The following is a 22,967-nucleotide window of genomic DNA, read 5'->3' on the forward strand; positions in this document are numbered from 1 at the left end:
TGGTATAACCTGGGTATCTCCTGTATATAATTATAGATGTACAGCTGGTATAAATTATACATCTTCTTGTATATAGTGATATGGACCATGCTGGTATAATCTGGGTATCTCCTGTATATAATTACACCCTGTACAGAATTATTAGGCAAATGAGTATTTTGACCACATCATCCTCTTTATGCATGTTGTCTTACTCCAAGCTGTATAGGCTCGAAAGCCTACTACCAATTAAGCATATTAGGTGATGTGCATCTCTGTAATGAGAAGGGGTGTGGTCTAATGACATCAACACCCTATATCAGGTGTGCATAATTATTAGGCAACTTCCTTTCCTTTGGCAAAAGAAGGACTTGACAGGCTCAGAAAAGTCAGAAATAGTGAGATATCTTGCAGAGGGATGCAGCACTCTTAAAATTGCAAAGCTTCTGAAGCGTGATCATCGAACAATCAAGAGTTTCATTCAAAATAGTCAACAGGGTCGCAAGATGCGTGTGGAAAAACCAAGGCGCAAAATAACTGCCCATGAACTGAGAAAAGTCAAGCGTGCAGCTGCCAAGATGCCACTTGCCACCAGTTTGGCCATATTTCAGAGCTGCAACATCACTGGAGTGCCCAAAAGCACAAGGTGTGCAATACTCAGAGACATGGCCAAGGTAAGAAAGGCTGAAAGACGACCACCACTGAACAAGACACACAAGCTGAAACGTCAAGACTGGGCCAAGAAATATCTCAAGACTGATTTTTCTAAGGTTTTATGGACTGATGAAATGAGAGTGAGTCTTGATGGGCCAGATGGATGGGCCCGTGGCTGGATTGGTAAAGGGCAGAGAGCTCCAGTCCGACTCAGACGCCAGCAAGGTGGAGGTGGAGTACTGGTTTGGGCTGGTATCATCAAAGATGAGCTTGTGGGGCCTTTTCGGGTTGAGGATGGAGTCAAGCTCAACTCCCAGTCCTACTGCCAGTTTCTGGAAGACACCTTCTTCAAGCAGTGGTACAGGAAGAAGTCTGCATCCTTCAAGAAAAACATGATTTTCATGCAGGACAATGCTCCATCACACGCGTCCAAGTACTCCACAGCGTGGCTGGCAAGAAAGGGTATAAAAGAAGAAAATCTAATGACATGGCCTCCTTGTTCACCTGATCTGAACCCCATTGAGAACCTGTGGTCCATCATCAAATGTGAGATTTACAAGGAGGGAAAACAGTACACCTCTCTGAACAGTGTCTGGGAGGCTGTGGTTGCTGCTGCACGCAATGTTGATGGTGAACAGATCAAAACACTGACAGAATCCATGGATGGCAGGCTTTTGAGTGTCCTTGCAAAGAAAGGTGGCTATATTGGTCACTGATTTGTTTTTGTTTTGTTTTTGAATGTCAGAAATGTATATTTGTGAATGTTGAGATGTTATATTGGTTTCACTGGTAAAAATAAATAATTGAAATGGGTATATATTTGTTTTTTGTTAAGTTGCCTAATAATTATGCACAGTAATAGTCACCTGCACACACAGATATCCCCCTAAAATAGCTAAAACTAAAAACAAACTAAAAACTACTTCCAAAAATATTCAGCTTTGATATTAATGAGTTTTTTGGGTTCATTGAGAACATGGTTGTTGTTCAATAATAAAATTAATCCTCAAAAATACAACTTGCCTAATAATTCTGCACTCCCTGTATATATGTACAGCTGGTATAAGTTATACATCTTCTTGTATATAGTGATATGGACCATGCTGGTATAACCTGGGTATCTCCTGTATATAATTATATATGTACAGCTGGTATAACCTGGGTATCTCCTGTATATAATTGTATATGTACAGCTGGTTTGAATCTCACCTTGATTTCTTCTGTCTTCTCTGGGGTGATGACCTTCACCACGTATTTTACTTTTTTGTTCTGGGGGGCGACGCTGTGTTTCCAGGTCAAGGTTATGGACCCCAGGATGGGCACAGCAATGTTCACCTCCTGTGGTGGTTCAATCACATCTATATATAAGAGATATTTATCTTTATTACAGACAGGAGGACGGTCGCAGAGAATTATACATCTCCTCTACAAAATCTCTTTATAACCCGAGAGTAATGCATGCTGGGAGTTGTAGTTTTGCAACAGCCGGAGAGCAGCACTACCTGATAGCGAGGGTCGGGCAGATGCAGATCCCTGTCTCGGGGGCTGTGTCTATAATCGGGGTGTTCACTTTGCGATGTGGGTTTCACATGCATCGCTCATGAGCTTTTTGTGCTCTCACTCGCATGTTATTTGTGACGTTTTTTTCTTAACACTGGAAAAGCTTTGTATAAAATCTTGGACAAAGAGATAAAGAAATAACAAGAAGCAGAATCCTAATATTCCGCTCAGTGCAGATGTCGTATCAGCGGATGATGCCAGATCCCACCGCAGCTCTGACCCGCTGCCCCAGAGCAAGCGCCAAAAATCCCACCAAACTGCAAGCTGAATATGAATGACAAAATATCCCTGACAATGGAGCCTGTTCATCCAGAGCTACCTGGTTCATGTAATACAGTGAAAACTGAAACAGACAAAGCAAAGGATGAACCAGACTCCCCACAATGATGCTGGTCTCAGTTGTAGTAGCAGACTGGAGAGCCAGAGGCGCTGGGCTGTGTGTGGCTGATGTAGTCTTCAATTCACCTGCTGCCTTATCAGAGAATCTTGCTCTACTGCTTCCCTCATGCTTTACACTGCAGCCCTGCTTTATCAGAGCACAGCCATAATGAGTGACAGATTGTAACAGTCTGAAGTTTATCGTACATTTGATTACATATTTTATTCACATTGTTTTCCTCTCTCTTTTCACCATGGACAGCAATGGCCTGGACAGAGACGCTCAGCAGAGCCGAGCACACAGCCGAGTCTGAAGCTGCAGCAGAGACCTGCGGAGGTCTGAAAATACCATCTCAAGGTCGTGAAGTGTCATCAATGTTTGCTGCCTGCTCAAGTGACTGATCCCCTGTAATCTGCTGCTGAACCGTGTGTGACCCGGAGGAGTCTGCAACCAGAATGTAATAAGTAATGTATGTACAGTCGTGGCCAAAAGTTTTGAGAATGACACAAATATTAGTTTTCACAAAGTTTGCTGCTAAACTGCTTTTCGATCTTTGTTTCAGTTGTTTCTGTGATGTAGTGAAATATAATTACACGCACTTCATACGTTTCAAAGGCTTTTATCGACAATTACATGACATTTTTGCAAAGAGTCAGTATTTGCAGTGTTGGCCCTTCTTTTTCAGGACCTCTGCAATCCGACTGCGCATGCTCTCAATCAACTTCTGGGCCAATTCCTGACTGATACAACCCATTCTTTCATTATCACTTCTTGGAGTTTGTCAGAATTAGTGGGTTTTTGTTTGTCCACCCGCCTCTTGAGGATTGACCACAAGTTCTCAATGGGATTAAGATCTGGGGAGTTTCCAGGCCATGGACCCAAAATGTCAACGTTTTGGTCCCCGAGCCACTTAGTTATCACTTTTGCCTTATGGCATGGTGCTCCATCGTGCTGGAAAATGCATTGTTCTTCACCAAACTGTTGTTGGATTGTTGGAAGAAGTTGCTGTTGGAGGGTGTTTTGGTGCCATCCTTTATTCATGGCTGTGTTTTTGGGCAAAATTGTGAGTGAGCCCACTCCCTTGGATGAGAAGCAACCCCACACATGAATGGTCTCAGGATGCTTTACTGTTGGCATGACACTGGACTGATGGTAGCGCTCACCTTTTCTTCTCTGAACAAGCCTTTTTCCTGATGCCCCAAACAATCGGAAAGAGGCTTCATCGGAGAATATGACTTTGCCCCAGTCCTCAGCCGTCCATTCACCATACTTTCTGCAGAAGATCAATCTGTCCCTGATGGTTTTTTGGAGAGAAGTGGCTTCTTTGCTGCCCTTCTTGACACCAGGCCATCTTCCAAAAGTCTTCGCCTCACTGTGCGTGCAGATGCGCTCACACCTGCCTGCTGCCATTCCTGAGCAAGCTCTGCACTGGTGGCACTCCGATCCCGCAGCTGAATGCTCTTTAGGAGACGATCCTGGCGCTTGCTGGACTTTCTTGGACGCCCTGAAGCCTTCTTAACAAGAATTGAACCTCTTTCCTTGAAGTTCTTGATGATCCTATAAATTGTTGATTGAGGTGCAATCTTAGTAGCCACAATATCCTTGCCTGTGAAGCCATTTTTATGCAACGCAATGATGGCTGCACGCGTTTCTTTGCAGGTCACCATGGTTAACAATGGAAGAACAATGATTTCAAGCATCACCCTCCTTTTAACATGTCAAGTCTGCCATTTTAACCCAATCAGCCTGACATAATGATCTCCAGCCTTGTGCTCGTCAACATTCTCACCTGAGTTAACAAGACGATTACTGAAATGATCTCAGCAGGTCCTTTAATGACAGCAATGAAATGCAGTGGAAAGGTTTTTTTGGACTTAAGTTAATTTTCATGGCAAAGAAGGACTATGCAATTCATCTGATCACTCTTCATAACATTCTGGAGTATATGCAAATTGCTATTATAAAAACTTAAACAGCAACTTTTCCAATTTCCAATATTTATGTAATTCTCAAAACTTTTCGCCACGACTGTACACAGTGACTGCACCAGCAGAATAGTGAGTGCAGCTCTGAAGTATAATACAGGATGTAACTCAGGATCAGTACAGGATAAGTAATGTATGTACACAGTGACTGCACCAGCAGAATAGTGAGTGCAGCTCTGGAGTATAATACAGGATGTAACTCAGGATCAGTACAGGATAAGTAATGTATGTACACAGTGACTGCACCAGCAGAATAGTGAGTGCAGCTCTGGAGTATAATACAGGATGTAACTCAGGATCAGTACAGGATAAGTAATGTATGTACACAGTGACTGCACCAGCAGAATAGTGAGTGCAGCTCTGGAGTATAATTAAGGATGTAACTTGCAGTGATGACATGTGTTCACCAAATTTGATAGAAGTGATTACTGGTCAAAGCCACGACAACAGACAGATTGACTACTAGTACTAGTACAAATAGCAGATTAGTTATATCAGTAGGCTTAATAATACAGGGAGTGCAGAATTATTAGGCAAGTTGTATTTTTGAGGATTAATTTTAATTTTGAACAACAACCATGTTCTCAATGAACCCAAAAAACTCATTAATATCAAAGCTGAATATTTTTGGAAGTAGTTTTTAGTTTGTTTTTAGTTTTAGCTATTTTAGGGGGATATCTGTGTGTGCAGGTGACTATTACTGTGCATAATTATTAGGCAACTTAACAAAAAACAAATATATACCCATTTCAATTATTTATTTTTACCAGTGAAACCAATATAACATCTCAACATTCACGAATATACACTTCTGACATTCAAAAACAAAACAAAAACAAATCAGTGACCAATATAGCCACCTTTCTTTGCAAGGACACTCAAAAGCCTGCCATCCATGGATTCTGTCAGTGTTTTGATCTGTTCACCATCAACATTGCGTGCAGCAGCAACCACAGCCTCCCAGACACTGTTCAGAGAGGTGTACTGTTTTCCCTCCTTGTAAATCTCACATTTGATGATGGACCACAGGTTCTCAATGGGGTTCAGATCAGGTGAACAAGGAGGCCATGTCATTAGATTTTCTTCTTTTATACCCTTTCTTGCCAGCCACGCTGTGGAGTACTTGGACGCATGTGATGGAGCATTGTCCTGCATGAAAATCATGTTTTTCTTGAAGGATGCAGACTTCTTCCTGTACCACTGCTTGAAGAAGGTGTCTTCCAGAAACTGGCAGTAGGACTGGGAGTTGAGCTTGACTCCATCCTCAACCCGAAAAGGCCCCACAAGCTCATCTTTGATGATACCAGCCCAAACCAGTACTCCACCTCCACCTTGCTGGCGTCTGAGTCGGACTGGAGCTCTCTGCCCTTTACCAATCCAGCCACGGGCCCATCCATCTGGCCCATCAAGACTCACTCTCATTTCATCAGTCCATAAAACCTTAGAAAAATCAGTCTTGAGATATTTCTTGGCCCAGTCTTGACGTTTCAGCTTGTGTGTCTTGTTCAGTGGTGGTCGTCTTTCAGCCTTTCTTACCTTGGCCATGTCTCTGAGTATTGCACACCTTGTGCTTTTGGGCACTCCAGTGATGTTGCAGCTCTGAAATATGGCCAAACTGGTGGCAAGTGGCATCTTGGCAGCTGCACGCTTGACTTTTCTCAGTTCATGGGCAGTTATTTTGCGCCTTGGTTTTTCCACACGCTTCTTGCGACCCTGTTGACTATTTTGAATGAAACGCTTGATTGTTCGATGATCACGCTTCAGAAACTTTGCAATTTTAAGAGTGCTGCATCCCTCTGCAAGATATCTCACTATTTTTGACTTTTCTGAGCCTGTCAAGTCCTTCTTTTGACCCATTTTGCCAAAGGAAAGGAAGTTGCCTAATAATTATGCACACCTAATATAGGGTGTTGATGTCATTAGACCACACCCCTTCTCATTACAGAGATGCACATCACCTAATATGCTTAATTGGTAGTAGGCTTTCGAGCCTATACAGCTTGGAGTAAGACAACATGCATAAAGAGGATGATGTGGTCAAAATACTCATTTGCCTAATAATTCTGCACGCAGTGTAGTAGTAGAATATTATTTGTGATTATTAGTTACATTATACTATTAGCAGCAATACTAGTTAGTTGTAGTATCAGTAGTATTCTTTTATCAGTAGTACTATTACTAGCATATTGTTATTAGTAACCGGGGAAACTAAAGAGCATTGCCATCTGTCTCTGTTATATACAGCGATACGATCTGAATGAAGAGGTGATAAAGAAATGTGAACAATATAGATATAGATATTACACTGTGTATACACAACGTGCACTATAGAGAACTTACCGTACGCAAACACCTGACAACACGACAACAATAAGAGGAGACTCGCTGCTCCGGGCATGATCTGCAGAGGAGAAGAGACAGAATTATCAGCATGAAATAATACATAATGATAACGCCCTGATTACACGGCTACACACGAGATATCTGCAGCCAGGACACACACAGAGATCATTATAGGTTAATACATATACAAATACATACATTATATACAGTCATAGGCGTGCGCATGGGGTGTGGCGGGGGTGCCTGTGCACACCCTAATCAAGCCTGCCGGCCGGCGAATACTGATGAAGCGCTTACATTTTGGAAGCGCTCATTAGTACCGGACGACCAGGAAGCAATGAACGCTCTGTACTTACTGCTTCCGGGTTCTTGTCTGTCGGCTGTGCAGGGAAGCGCAGAGCGTGAGGCGCTTTGTGACATCACGCTGGGCGCGCCAGTTCAGAGCGCACAGCCCAGAGCCGACATCAGGAGGAAGAAAATCGCGGGCGGCGAGGAGCGGCGGCGTCCAGGAGCAGAGAGGTGAGTGGTTTTTATTTTATAAAAAATGAGGCTGCTGGGTGCATAATGGGGGCTAATGAGAGGCATAATGGGGGCTAATGAGAGGTATAATGGGGCTAATGAGAGGCATAATGGGGGCTAATGAGAGGTTGAGAGGTATAATGGGGCTAATGAGAGGTATAATGGGGGCTAATGAGAGGTATAATGGGGGCTAATGAGAGGTATAATGGGGCTAATGAGAGGTATAATGGGGGCTAATGAGAGGTATAATGGGGGCTAATGAGAGGCATAATGGGGGCTAATGAGAGGTATAATGGGGGCTAATGAGAGGTTGAGAGGTATAATGGGGGCTAATGAGAGGTATAATGGGGGCTAATGAGAGGCATAATGAGAGGTATAATGGGGGCTAATGAGAGGTATAATGGGGGCTAATGAGAGGTATAATGGGGCTAATGAGAGGTATAATGGGGCTAATGAGGCATAATGGGGGCTAATGAGAGGCATAATGGGGGCTAATGAGAGGTATAATGGGGGCTAATGAGAGGTATAATGGGGGCTAATGAGAGGCATAATGAGAGGCATAATGGGGGCTAATGAGAGGTATAATGGGGGCTAATGTGAGGTATAATGGGGCTAATGAGAGGTATAATGGGGGCAAATGAGAGGTATAATGGGGGCTAATGAGAGGTATAATGGGGGCTAATGAGAGGTATAATGGGGGCTAATGAGAGGTATAATGGGGGCTAATGAGAGGTATAATGGGGGCTAATGAGAGGTATAATGGGGGCTAATGAGAGGTATAATGGGGCTAATGAGGCATAATGGGGGCTAATGAGAGGCATAAAGGGTGCTAATGAGGCATAAAGGCTATATATATATATATATACATACATACATACGCGCGCAGTGTGTGTATTTGTGCTTTAGGGTGCACACCTCTGTATACAGTACAGATATACAGTCCCTGACAAAAGTCTTGTCACTTCTCTATTTTGTAGAAACTCCTGCTATTAACCTGACTTTTAATTAATCAATTGGTGTTAGAAATAGCTGATATGAAAAGCTGAAGCCCTCCCAAATGATGTTTAATGCACTGAAATAAATTAGTTTCACTGAAAAAAGTTTTATCATTTAATCAAGACGGAAAGGTCAAAGTTTTGTCGCCTATACAGAAATTGAACAACTTTACTGCAAATCCAAAAATATGTCAGGAAATTAAGTAGTGGTGCTGTGAGATCCAAATGTAATATCTTGTATGACTTCCATTGGCTTGAAGGACAGCATCCATGCAGTTTGGCAAGGATTCATACAATTTATTGATGAAGTCATCAGGTCTTGCATGCCTCCCAGAGTTCATCAATATTCTTTGGTTTCGTCTTCCATGCTTCCTCTTTCATCCTACACCACATATGCTCAATGATGTTCATGTCTGGTGACTGGGCTGGCCAATCCTGGAGCATCTTGATCATCTTCGCCTTAAGGAACTTTGATGTGGAGATGGAAGTATGCGATGGAGCACCATCCACCAGCAGAATTTGGCCTTTTTTATGGTTGGGAATATAAGAGGTAGCTAAGATTTCTTGGTATTTTAGACTATTGATGTTGCCTTCCACCCTGCAGATCCCTCGCACACCCCCATACTGGATGTAACCCCAGACCATGATTTTGCCTCCATCAAATGTCACGGTTTTCTGGGTAAATCTCGGCTCCATGCGGGTTCCAGTAGGTCCCCTGCAATATTTGCGGTGACTGTGGTGTAATTCAACAGAAAATTCATCTGAAAAATCCACCTTCTGCCACTTGTCCAGCGTCCATCCTTTTAGCAGGCTGTGGGCCTTGGCAAATGCCACACGGTTTTTCAATTGTCTTTTGTTTAGTGCTGGCTTATGGGCACTGATTCGACCATGGAGGCCTTTTCGAGACAGAATCCGACAAACTGTTCTGGTTGACACAGGGACTTCAGGGGACCAGGTCTCGTGGAGCTCTGCTGCAGTGGAAAATGGGCTGGCCTTGGACTTTCGAGCCAACAAACGGTCCTCTCGAGCAGTTGTCTTGCGGGGTCGGCCTGACCTGGCCTTGTCCAAAACGTCTCCAGTCTCTTCAAATCTTTTTGTTATCCTCTGAACTTGACGCTGAGACACATTGAAGGTGTCTGCCACATCAGCAGAGGATCTGGTCTTCAGCCTCTTGATAATCAACACTTTAGTCTCCGGGTGAATCTTAGGCCTGTTTGCAGAGGTCTAGTTGCAGTTGATGTGAAGGTCTAGTGCACTGGGGTTCTTTTTATACACACCTGAGACCTAATGGATCCATTATTAGTCACAGGTGAAGCTCATATGACTCATATGAATATTAGAATACTTTTTGTCAGTTTCGTTTTGCACTGAAACATTATTACAAAAGCTGTTGGGATTAAAATGACCCATTTCTTGTAACAAAGTCTTGATAAGAAATATAAAGTGAAAAGATACAGCGGCTCACCCCTTCTCCGTATGGATAAGGTGCTCACCCTCTGGTCCTACCATCAGGACCTACAAAGGGCAAATGAGGTATAAGCAGATATGAGGGGGCACACTCAGAAGGGAAACACAATGGTGGATAATAATATGGTACTTTAATACTTTAAAAACACACCCCTAAAAATAATATAAAACATACATAAAAGCGCACATCAATCGTATATATAACGTTGTGTGCACAATCCTGCACAATAAACATAGAATGGACATGTGCTAAATAGCTTGCATGATCTCTGAGACTATAAATCAATGTGGCGGCAATGTCCCAATCCAATGTATCGTGGGGTAACGTGCCGACAATGTCCCATTTAGAGTCCTAATTCCATATGGTACGAATTGTGCTGATATAGCAATGGCACTATGGCCAAATCCAGATAGAGCAGTAATAATAATAGTACAGCCCAATACCAGTGTCCGGTAATATGAGCGTTCAATGGTGGATAGCAGTTACTATTGCTGGCTTCACAGTGGGACTGATAGTAAAGTTACTTACAGTCTCTTGCAACTTGCGATGCTCAAGTACGAGCCCGGTCTTACCCCTCTTCACTGCCTGACCGCAGCGCTGTTCACAGGTAGCCGTACACTCGCAGCGTCCCACGTGGTGTACTTGGCCGTGCGTGGCGTCCCACGTGACCTGGTTGTCTAGGGGACCGGATGGACGCTCAGCTGACGTCACTGCTGTGCGACTGTAACTCCAGATCTTTGATGAAAGCAGATCTCGTACGCTTTTTTTTCTTTAATGTTTGGCTTCCTTTTTCTCTTTATGAATCCACGCTCACTCTGTAATGCCAGACGCGTTTCAGGGTCTTACACCCCCTTCCTCAGTGGACAACCGAGTGAGTGGATTCTCACTCCTTATAAATGAAATTTTCTTACCCACAATTCCACTTTTCTGTGCATGTCCTAATATGCGGGATGGATTGGATTGCTATCTCTCTATATTCTCATGCATGCCTTGGAATTAAAATATACTTAAATGAAGTTAAAATAATAAATACATAACCCCACATACATAAATCAAGATAAAAACGGATTGTGGAGAAGACTGCAAGGTCAGCTCCTTCCATTGGTAGCATGGCTGCATGCTGGAGGTAACTGGGAGTTTGCTGTGAGTCGGCCTCATGCTCCTGTAATTCGCCCACTGGGTCCTGGTATTGCCCATACGGCACAGGTAGTTAGCGTTAGGTCCTGGGCTACTTGAGATACCTTGGCGCGGTACTCAGGCTCAGATATGTCCTTAATATAAGGATATATTGGCTAAATTGTCAATTGTAACACCAGTTTGAGGGTTTAGTCAGATTTGGTTGTTTGCATCCACAGTAGTGCACCTTTCTTATTAATGTTTCCTTCCCATAGTGCCCCTGGTGTCATCTCTTCCCCAGGTAAGTGACGCACATGCACCCAGCTGACCACCCTATGGGAAAGCAGTGGTTGGCAATGATATACATTCCTGTGCATTGTATTGATGAGGTGATCTGTAATACACTCACAAACTGCACATTGTGTTGCGGTGGAGGGCGTGATTGCATGTTACGGTGTGGGAAGGAGGGATCCAGGGGTCCAAGTACATTTTTGCCCAGGGTCCAATCAATATTAAAGACGGCCCTGCTGACCACATGATCTAATGTGATTCCTCAGACCAGGCCTCCTTCCTGCCGTAGTGCACCTGGTGTCATCTCTTTCCCAGGTAGGTGTTGTCCCCCCCACTGAGCCATGCACATCATGTAATGTGATTCATCAGACCAGGTTGTCTTCTACCCATAGTGCACCTGGTGCCATCTCTTCTCCAGGTAAGTGATGTATACACATCCAGCTGTCCACATCATGTAATGTGATTCATCAGACTAGGCCATCCTTCTTCCATAGTGCACCTGTTGTCATCGCTTTCCCAGGTAGGTGTTGTCCCCCCCACTGAGCCGTGCACATCATGTAATGCGATTCATCAGACCAGGCCATAGTGAACCTGCTGTCATCTGCTCCCCAGGTTAGCGACTCACACGCGCCCAACTGTCTACATAATGTAACGTGTTTCATCAGACCGGGTTGTCTTCCACCCATAGTGCACCTGGTGCCATCTTCTGTCTTCAGGTAAATGGCGCATATACATCCTAGCTGTCCACATGATGTAACCTGATTCATCAGATCAGACCAGGGGCGTAACTAGAAGTGACTGGGCCCCACAGCAAATTTTTGTATGGGCCCCCCCAGCCCCCCGCCCAATTTTTGATATACTATTTTTACCCCACCTGTCCTTTTTATTTTTGATAAAAATCTTTTTTATTTATATGCAAATGACCTTCCTAACGTGCCCAAAGCGCTGTCCCTCCGGCCGTTTGTGCCCAGCCGCGTCCATTATCGCCAAGCCCAGCGCCGTCCCGCTATTAATTATTCACTGCTGTCCTCGTCTTTTTTTTTTTATAAGTGCGCCGTAGTCTCGCGCATGCGCCGATGTTACTCACGTGCGGGCCCGCGCGGTGTCCTGGCAGTAGTCTCAAGTAATGTAATCGCGCATGCGCCAGAAAGCGGAGAAGGCTGGCGCGCATGCGTGATTACACTACTTGAGGCTGCTGCCAGGACACAGCGCGGGCTCGGACGTGAGTAACATCGGCGCATGCGCGAGACTACGGCGCACTTATAAAAAAAAAAAGACGAGGACAGCAGTGAATAATTAACAGCGGGGCGGTGGTGGGCTTGGCGATAATGGGCGCGGCTGGGCACAAACGGCCAGAGGGACAACCTCTTGGGCACGTTAGGAAGGTAATTTGCATATAAATAAAAAAGATTAAACTTGACTGACACGCTGTCGGGCACAGGGCCCCTTGTCAGCCCGGGCCCCGAAGCAGTCGCTTCGCCGGTAGTTACGCCACTGGATCAGACCGTCTTCCTCCCATAGCGCACACACCCAGTCCTCCCCTTCTTCCATTGTTTCAGCTTTCAGTGATGGGCAGGGACATTCTGACCACTCTGCGGGTACACAGCAAGCTGTGGGGCCCTGTCTGTCCTGACACCAGCAGTTCCCTCTCCAGTAGCTCTTCTCCTTCACGTCCCATGAGCCTTGGGCATCCTGTCGCCAGTTCACTGGTTGACCTTCCTTTGTATCAGTTTTAGCAGGTACTAACCCTACATACCGGAAACACCCAAGACCCGCCATTCTGGAGGAAATGTGACCCAGTCGTCCACACATCACATTTAGTCCTTCGCTCAGATCCTTTACGCTCGCTCATTTTCCTGCTTCCAATTCAGCAACTTAAAGAACTGACAGTTCACTTGCTGCCTAATAATAATAACCTAACCCCTTTGTCAAAGTGTTCATTGCCCATGGCCCTTCCGCCGCCCCTACCTGGTGCTGCCTGAGGCGATCGCCTCACCTGGCCTCATTGGTGGTGCGCCCCTGTGTGCGTTCTCGTATCCCTCAGTATCTCGCGATGTATCTCTATGTGAATTCTCTCATCTTCTGGATATTCTGAGACATTACTGGTTATTCAGGAACAGCAGCTCGGTGTCATGTCCCCCACACACGGCTGCGCCAGGTAGGATCACAGTTCATGTGATTGCAGCTCTGAGCAGACGTCGACCCCAGGGCTCAGCAGTCTGCATGTTACCCCCTGCCGGGCCCATTACTACCTGACCCTGTGACATCACCGACTGATCCCATGTCCCTGAACTCATGTTTCCCACTAGTTTCATGTCGTTATTATCCATGTAAATCCTTGTGTAACGCTATCCGCAGCCTGGTGACAAACTGCACCATCTTCTGTAATGTTTCCATCGTGGAAGGGAAGTCAGGAAAGAGTTAATCTCCCCAAATCCCTAATGACCTCTTCCTGGCAGAGGCTGCTGCCATATTCCAGGAAAGGGTAAAGAAATCTGCCAAAAAAAACAAGATGCTTTTATCTGGAAAACCTTCCAGTTCTACAGTCAGGTCCATAAATATTGGGACATGGACACAATTCTGACATTCTTGGCTCTATTCACCACCACAATGGATCTGGAATGAAACAAACAAGATGTGCTTTACCTGCAGACTGTCAGCTGTAATTTGAGGGGATTTACATCCAAATCAGGTGAACGGTGCAGGAATTACAGCAGTTACATATGTGCCTCCCACTTGTTAAGGGACCAAAAGTAATGGGACAATTGGCTTCTCGGCTGTTCCGTGGCCCGGTGTGTGTTATTTCCTCATTATCCCAATTACAATGAGCAGATAAAAGGTCCAGAGGTCATTTCACGTCTGATATCTGCATCTGGAATCTGTTGCCGTCAACTCTCAAGATGACATCCAAAGAGATGTCACTATCAGTGAAGCCATCATTAGGCTGAAAAAACACAACAAACCCAAAACAACTGTCTGGAACATTCTTAAAAAGAAGGAACGCACCGGTGAGCTCAGCAACACCAAAAGACCCGGAAGACCACGGAAAACAACTGTGGTGGATGACCGAAGAATTCTTTCCCTGGTGAAGAAAACGCCCTTCACAACAGTTGGCCAGATCAAGAACACTCTCCAGGAGGTAGGTGTGTGTGTGTCAAAGTCAACAATCAGGAGAAGACTTCACCAGAGTGAATACAGAGGGTTCACCACAAGATGGAAACCATTGGTGAGCCTCAAAAACAGGAAGGCCAGATTAGAGTTTGCCAAACGACATCTAAAAAAGCCTTCACAGTTCTGGAACAACATCCTATGGACAGATGAGACCAAGATCAACTTGTACCAGAGTGATGGGAAGAGAAGAGTATGGAGAAGGAAAGGAACTGCTCATGATCCTAAGCATACCACCTCATCAGTGAAGCATGGTGGTGGCAGTGTCATGGTGTGGGCATGTATGGCTGCCAATGGAACTACAAAGTAACAGAAAATAAAGAGAGAAAATGGAAGCAAAGTAACTACAACCCCTGACACGATAATTCCTACTAACTGTAGAGGGGGCAGGACAGTCCATTCACTTATAAAATGATTTTTATATTTTAGAGTTCCCCTTTAAAACCAATCTATGATCTCTACTTCCCAGATTGCCCAGGATGCACGGCTCCGAGCCCAGTGCTCCCCCTCCCCCTTATCTCTCTCTCTCTCTCTCTCTATATATATATATTCACACAAGGTCATTCATTTTTACCACCCTCTGACCGTTCTGCTCCTCTACTTTCTGGAGGTGTTATTTGTATCCCATATAGATGCCTCACATTTCCAAAAAAGAAGTTTCAAGGTTTTATTTTCTGGGAATTAAATACTGATGGCAATGACCCAGCCTCAGGATAGGTCATCAATATCAGATAGGTAGGGGGCCAACTCCGGACACCCATGCGATGAGCTGTTGGAAGGGGCCGCAGCGGTCATACTATACCAAGCACAGCGCCGCCCATTGTGTAGTGGCTGCGCATGGTATTGCAGCTCACTTCACTAGCTGCAGTAAGATCATGTGACTGAGGACGTGACATGAGACAAATTCCCTTTAGGAAACATTTTTTACATATTTTTTATCACTGCTGTCAAATATAACATTTGCTTTCATTTTTGAAATGTAAGTCCGAGCAGCAGCTCGTCACCCGCGCCCTGTGATTCCCTCCACTTTCCAGTATTCACGCTGCGGCTTATAATTTTTAGTACATCATGGTGCCTGTGCTGTAAAGATAACTGCTCTTTGGCCTCTTTCACACGAGCGTGACGGATCAGGTCCGGATGCGTTCAGTGAAACTCGCACCATTTTGCAAGAAAGTTCAGTCAGTTTTGTCTGCGATTGCGTTCAGTTGTTCAGTTATTTCCGCGCGGGTGCAATGCATTTTGATGTGTTTTTCACGCGCGTGATAAAAAACTGAAGGTTTACAAACAAGATCTCTTAGGCTGAGTTCACGCGAGCGTGTCCGGATAAGGTCCGGATGCGTTGCGGCAAACCCGCTGTTCAGTTTTTATTGCGCGGGTGCAATGAGTTTCGCACGCGCGTGATAAAAAACTGACTGTGGTACCCAGACCCGAACTTCTTCACTGAAGTTCAGGTTTGGGTTCGGTGCTGTGTAGATGTTATTATTTTCCCTTATAACATGGTTATAAGGGAAAATAATGCATTTTTTAACTCTCAAGGTCAATTGAGAGTTAAAAAATAAAAAAGAATTAACTCACCTCCTCCTCTTGATCGCGTAGCTGCCGATCTCTTCTTACTTCTTTAATCATGAGCTGCCGGCTAAAGGACCTGTGGTGACGTCAGATCACATGGTCCAATCACATGGTCCATCACCATGGTGATGGATCATGTGACGGACCATGTGATGAGTGCAGTGACGTCACCACAGGTCCTTTTCCTGTGCACAGCAAAGATGAAGACAGAAGAGAAGCCGGCTGCACGAACAAGTGGATTAAAGTGAGTTAAATTATTTTTTATTAACCCCTCCAGCGCTATTGTACTATGCATTCTGTATTCAGAATGCTATTATTTTCCCTTATAACCATGTTAAGAGGGAAAATAATAATGATCATCTCCTAGCAACTGTGCGTGAAAATCGCACCGCATCCGCACTTGCTTGTGATTTTCACGCAGCCCAATTCACTTCTATGGGGCCTGCGTTGCGTGAAAAACGCACAATATAGAGCATGCTGCGATTTTCACGCAACGCACAAGTGATGCGTGAAAATCACCGCTCATGTGCACAGCCCCATAGAAATGAATGGGTCCGGATTCAGTGCGGGTGCAATGCGTTCAGCTCACCTCGGAATTCTCGCCCGTGTGAAAGAGGCCTTAGCAACCATCAGTGAAAAACACATCGTATCTGCACTTGCTTGCGGATGCAATGTGTTTTTCACTGAAGCACCATTCACTTCTATGGGCCCAGGGCGGTGTTAAAACGCAGAATATAGAACATTCTGTATTTTTCACGCAAAGCAGAAGTGATGCGTGAATAAAAAACGCTCATGTACAAAGACCCCTTGCAGACGAGTGCGTCCCTATTAGGTCCAGATGCATTGCGTCTGTGATCAGGGAAAATCGTGCGAGTGCGTACGCGATTGTAGTCAGTTTTGACTGCGATTGCTTTCCGATGTTCAGTTTTTTTATTGCGCGGGTGCAATGTGTTTTTTTGTTTGTTTGTTTTTTAACCCCTCCAGCCACATTTTAGTAAGCGTTCTGTATTCAGAATGCTATTATTTTCCCTTATAACCATATTATAAGGGAAAATAATAAAATATACACAACACCGAACCCAAACCCGAACTTCAGTGAAGAAGTCCGGGGTTGGGGTCTGGGTACCACAGTCAGTTTTTTATCATGCGCGTGCAAAATGCATTGCACCAGCGCGATAAAAACTGAACATCGCAACGCAACAGTCAAAACGAACTGCGATTGGGTACCTACTTGCACGATTTTCCCTGATAGCAGACGCAACCTAATCCGGACATGCTCGTCTGCAAGGGGCTTTACTAAATGCCCCTTCAAAAAAATGTCACCGACTGATGGTGTTTTGTAAAGTTTCTTGTATTGATGCCACGTCCCTTGTGCTGCATCATACAGAGCTCACATAATCCACAGCGCACATATAGCCGTGCCATACAATGCTGAAATAACGCCTTCATACAGTGCACATATAGCAATGCAGTGTCCACGAACTGCACTTACACAGTGCACATACAGCCACACCATGCAGTGCTCAACTCATCATACAATGCACATATATGTATATCACACCGACACAGTGCACATCTAACCCTACCATACAGTGTGCATGTAATAATGCAGCGCAAATAATACAGCATAGCGGGACATTGAAGAACTGCCGCAGGGATCGCCAGTCACTTCCCTCAGGAAAACTCCCCAAATTGTCACAAAATCTGCAGCATTGAAATGCATGTCATAAAACTGAATAGGTTAAATAGCGGGCCCCCTCTGATCACTAGGATAGAGGACCCAGCCCCCCAAGACCACACTAAGGGTCTTGGCCATGTCTATCAGTCCCATAGAGTTTGTAAGGACTGCAGCGCGCCCCTCCATATAATCTCAGCTGGTGAGACAAGGGATACGAGGGGCTGATGTCGATTTACCATAAATCAGTATAAAGTGCAATAAACATGAAGCGCGTTCCTCCCAAATGTCTTCCATGTGGAAGTCCTGGGCTCAGGCCAGGGTCATGGATGATGCAGCGGTTGGGTAGATCCTGCTGTAGATCCTGCTGTCAGACTAGACGCAGTGATAGGCAAACTGCGGCTCTCCAGCTGTTGCAGAACTACAACTCCCAGCATGCAAAGACTGCCTACAGCTTTCAGCCTACAGCAGGGCATGGTGGGAGTTGTAGTTTTGCAACAGCTGGAGAGCCGCAGTTTGCCTATCACTGGCACTAGAGGACGCCAAAAAATAGTAATTCAAATAATAAAATGTGTGAGCAAGTGCAAAGAGGATCAAAATGACCGCCTACATGTGTACTGGCGTGTTCTCAGCCCGCATACTAACCACTTACGTGTGCATTGGCGTGTTCTCAGCCCACAGACCTCAGATGTCGACCCCATGGATCAGCATTGCTCGGGCCGCGCCCATTACTATCTGGTGTAACGCTGGTGACAAACTGCACGATGTTCTGTAAGGTTTCTAATGGTGGAGGGGAAGTCAGTAAAGAGTTCCTCTCCCCAAATCCCTAATGACTTCCTAGCAGCAGACTCCGCCGGCAAGAAAACAAGCTGTTTATTTAGGCTAATTTCACACGAGCAAGTTTTCCGTCAGAATGCGATACGTGTAGCGAACCCACAGCATCAGGGCTGAATGCTGAGCCATTCATTTCAATGGGTCTGTGCACATGGACGACATTTTTCACGGATCATCTTTGCTTTCAGGGAAAACCGCAGCATGTTCTATATTGTGCGTTTTTCACGCATAGTAATTAAGGGGCTGCATGAAAAATGGAAGGCCTCCGAAAGCAATGCATTTTTCACTGATGGTTGCTAGATGCAGATTATTATTCTTCAGTTTTTCTTCTCAGGTGTGAAAAATGCACGCAATCCGAAAACAATCCGTACGGAAAAAACGCACACACGACACGCAACCACCAGTTTTTCCCTGAACAGATAAAATCCCATTGGTGATGGAGAAATGTATCAGGTGATGCAGCAAATGCTACAAAGTAAAGCCTAGTTCACACAATCGTTTTTTTTGCGAGTGTACGGGCCGTTTTTTTGTGTTCCGTATACGGAACCATTCATTTCAATGGTTCCGCATTAAAAACGGAATGTGTTCCGTAAGCATTCCGTTTCCGTATTTCCGTTTTTCCGTTCCGTTGAAAGATAGAACATGTCCTATTATTGCCCGCAAATCACGTTCCGTGGCCCCATTCAAGTCAATGGGTCCGCAAAAAAAACGGAACACATACGGAAATGCATCCGTATGTCTTCCGTATCCGTTCCGTTTTTGCGGAACCATCTATTGAAAATGTTATGCCCAGCCCAATTTTTTCTATGTAATTACTGTATTCTGTATATGCCATACTGAAAAACGGAACGGAAAAACAGAACGGAAACGGGAACAGAACGGAACTCAAAAACTGAACAACGGATCCGTGAAAAACGGACCGCAAAAAACAGCCATACGGTCGTGTGAACTAGGCCTAATAGAAAATAAAGAGAGAAAATGGAAACAAAGTAACAACGACCCCTGACAGGATAATTCCTACTAATGTAGAGGGGGCAGGGCAGTCCATTCACTTACAAAATGATCTTTATTTTTTAGTTAGAGTTCCCCTTTGGAAAAAAAACCTATGATCTCTACTTCCCAGATTTCCCAGGATGCACAGCTCCGAGCCCAGCGCTCCCCCTCCCCCTTCTCTCTATACGTATTAAGGCATTTGCCTGGATTTGTGGGAGGGGCTGAGGTCCGCCTCCAGCCTATTTAGGGCACCCCCCTTACCTGGCTCCTGCACCGTCTGAGGTCTGAGCTTTGTGAGAGGAAGTCGCTTGTTGGAGTTCTGAGGAATTTACCTACGAGCCGCTGATTTTCTGAGAGCCTTTTTTCGTCGCCGTCTGGTTCTGGTTTTGGAGCATTGCTGTTCTTTTCCCAGCTTCACTCGGTTCACTGTGGGTCGCGTTTGCCCGTCAAACTGTGAGTTATTTCGTACGGGTCAGCAGGGCCTCACGGTTGCCCCAGTACCGGTTCATCTCATTTCATCAAGGCGCACTAATGTCATGGTTCATACAAGTCACCATCATTCATTTCTGTCACACCTGTTCATACGTTCTCATCCACGATTTGCACCATCATTCTGGTCACACTCTGGCAGCATGCGGCAATGGTTCCTGGTTTAAAACCCCCTCTTTTTTCTGATGTTCTTTCACACGCTGCATTCATGTCACGGCTGCCCAGTCACCAGCAGCTCATTTCTCAGGCCCTCTGTCATCTCCCCACAGGACCGTTACGCCGGCCAGCAACCTGCTAATCTCAGCCCACTACCCGGTCTGGTTCACCCCAAACGAACATTCATCATGTACATCACAAGGGCAGCTGCGGTGCCCCCCCCCCCCCATTCACTTCACTTTCTCTAGCGATCGTCTCCTCCCCGTCGCCTCCTGCCTGTTGCCGCTCCGCCTGCCGCGCGGCCGATGGCGCCCGACCGCGTCCTGGGGCCTGGTCTGCGCATGCGCGGCCGGGGTTCTGCGCATGCGCGGCGATTTCGTCGGCGCATGCGCAGTGTCCCGACGACTCCGGACACATATGTTCAAATACATGGATTTTTCCCTGGCTCCATGTCACCCCCCCCCCCGGTCAATCACGGGCGCAGTCGCGGGGGCCAGAGGCGGTGATACCGCACACCCCCACCCCCCCCCCCCTCTCCTCCCATTTATTTACCATGCACTGGGCTCACCGCGGCCGATACATCCCCTCACCACCTCCTGGCTGGTACCGCTCCCCCTGCCGGCCGCATCCTTGGTGCATGGTCTGCGCGTGCGCGGCCGGGGTTCTGCGCATGCGCGGCTATTCCGTCGGCGCATGCGCGGTGTCCCGGCGGCCGTGCGCGCGGCACTTGTGTTCGGGGGGCCGCCGTCGGGCAGCACTGATTCTTCCCAGCCCCCACATGTCACTCCTCAGTCACACCCCCCCCCGGTCATTCATGTGCGCAGTCGTGGGGGCCAGCAGCAGTGCAACCACACAATCTCCCCCCCCCCCCCCTCTTCCATTCATTACCTGCACTGGGCTCACCATGGCCGTAACGTCCCCTCACCACCTGCTGCCTGGTTGCCGCTCCCCCTGCCGCGCGGCCGGCCGCGTCCTGGGGCCTGTTCTGCGCGTGCGCGGCCGGGGTTCTGCGCATGCGCAACGGTATGTCGGCGCATGCGCGGTGTCCCGGCGGCCGTGCGCGCGGCATCTGTGTCCGGGGGGGCCGCCGCCGGGCGGCAGGGGAGGCCACAACATGCCCCCCTTGTTACACATTCCCCAGGAGCCCCAATAAAGACAGGGAAACACATCACACCCATGAAATAACAAACAGGGAATCATGAGCAGGCCCCTCTTGGCCAAAATCGTACATGATCTCACCATGCTGATCGCCGGAGGGGCATAGACTTCCCATCCGCATTCAGCTACAAGTGACTGTCTCCAACGGGGTCGTCACCTTTTTCACAACCATGTTCAAAAAAAAAATAAAAAAAAAAAATAATATATATTTTGCTTCATATTCAATAAACATGTGGGAATTGCGGGGGCACGGTCCAGAATGTTCCAAAAAAAAAAAAAAAAAAAAAAGAGAAAAATATTTTGCAGGCGCACACTTTCCGCCAGCCCATGGCCACGGCATGCACTGGTCTCGTTCACATCAGGCGCAAGCTATCATTTCATGTGTAACCGCCATGATCCTCCCGGTCATACATATGTACCACATGCATTTACGCTTTTCATCACGCTATGTCATGTTTACCCTCCCCCTTATTTTTTAGGCGGTCAACCTATACTGTTTTACACTACCGTGTATCCGGAGAATTTTTCTTGGTACCAGGTACGTTCACCTGCTCATTTACCAAAATCTTCCTTACATTTCGGATGGTCCCGTTAGGGTCAGCGTGCTGGCTTTAGGGGCACGATCATCCCACTAGGTAACCCCCCCCCCCCTTTCTTGGCTTCGCCGACAGTTAGTGGTCCCGCGAGGCCGACACCCCGCCTCAAACGTACGGAGGCACCTGCCCAACGCGCCACCTCGTTAGTAAGCCGCCTCGCATGTTGCATAGAGAGGGCCTCACCTGTCACTCCCTTCCCCTAGTCCTGTCTTACAGTCACCGAGAGGCCAACGCTCCTGCCACTACCACGAGTGGCCTCATTACCCCCTCGCGCCAAATCATAGGTAGAGCCTCTCAAAGCCGCTTGGCAATTAGCAGGGCCTCATCTGTCACCATGCAAGTGTAATTTTTTCGCCATTTGGCCTAGCTAGCCAGCACGATCCTGCATGGCCTCAAATTAATCAACTTTTTTTTATTGTAGTATGTCGCTGGATGGGTTGGGAAACTTCTCCCTACCTGGCACCCCTGCTAGATCTGTCACTGCCACTTCGGGAGACGATCTAGCCAGTCCAGCGTCCATCCGGTCCTGGACAATTCCTCGCATCACGGCGGAGTTGAGGAAACGGCATGTTCCCTTCCCCGCCACGGCTAGGAAAGCGGAGCTGTTCCGGCTGTTACGCGCTTCAACCGTTACTAGCGATGCGGGGCAAGGACCCAGCCAGTCCGGCACCGGGGACATCCATGCCATGCTGGCCTCTCTGATGACATCCATGTCAACAATCAACGCCAGGCTGGAGAGGCTGGAAACGGTCACCACGACCCTCTCCGTGGCGGGTCCGCCACCGGCGGCATCACCGGCACCGGTCGGTTTGCCGGTGGTCACACCATCCACTAACGTGGAGGACCGGGAAGTCAACCCGGCGCATATGATTCCTGAGCACTTGAAACGGGATATCCTGGAAGGTAAGGATATAAACCTGGCCTCCCTTCTGATTGCCTCCCAGGACGTGGTCGAAAACACGACGTACGCCTATGACGAGGTGTCAGTTGTGGTCAAGTCCAGGGATGCCCGGCTCAACAGGAAATTGACCATTCCCGAA

At 46.6% G+C, this 22,967-nt stretch overlaps 1 protein-coding gene across 1 annotated transcript in view; it reads right to left on the reverse strand.

Moving 5' to 3' along the window:
• The window catches only part of IL5RA (interleukin 5 receptor subunit alpha), a 73,074-nt gene that overhangs the window by 11,674 nt on the left and 38,433 nt on the right, over nt 1–22,967 (reverse strand). The window contains exons 2-4 of the mRNA XM_040407483.1: nt 18,947–19,003; nt 6,898–6,958; nt 1,843–1,991 (exon numbers count right to left, since the gene is read on the reverse strand). Coding sequence (XP_040263417.1) covers nt 1,843–1,991; nt 6,898–6,955 — 207 coding nt within the window. The 5' untranslated portion in view covers nt 6,956–6,958; nt 18,947–19,003. The remainder of the gene's footprint in view (nt 1–1,842; nt 1,992–6,897; nt 6,959–18,946; nt 19,004–22,967) is intronic.

This window comes from Bufo bufo, chromosome 9, assembly GCF_905171765.1.
Source record: "Bufo bufo chromosome 9, aBufBuf1.1, whole genome shotgun sequence".
NCBI lineage: Eukaryota > Metazoa > Chordata > Amphibia > Anura > Bufonidae > Bufo > Bufo bufo.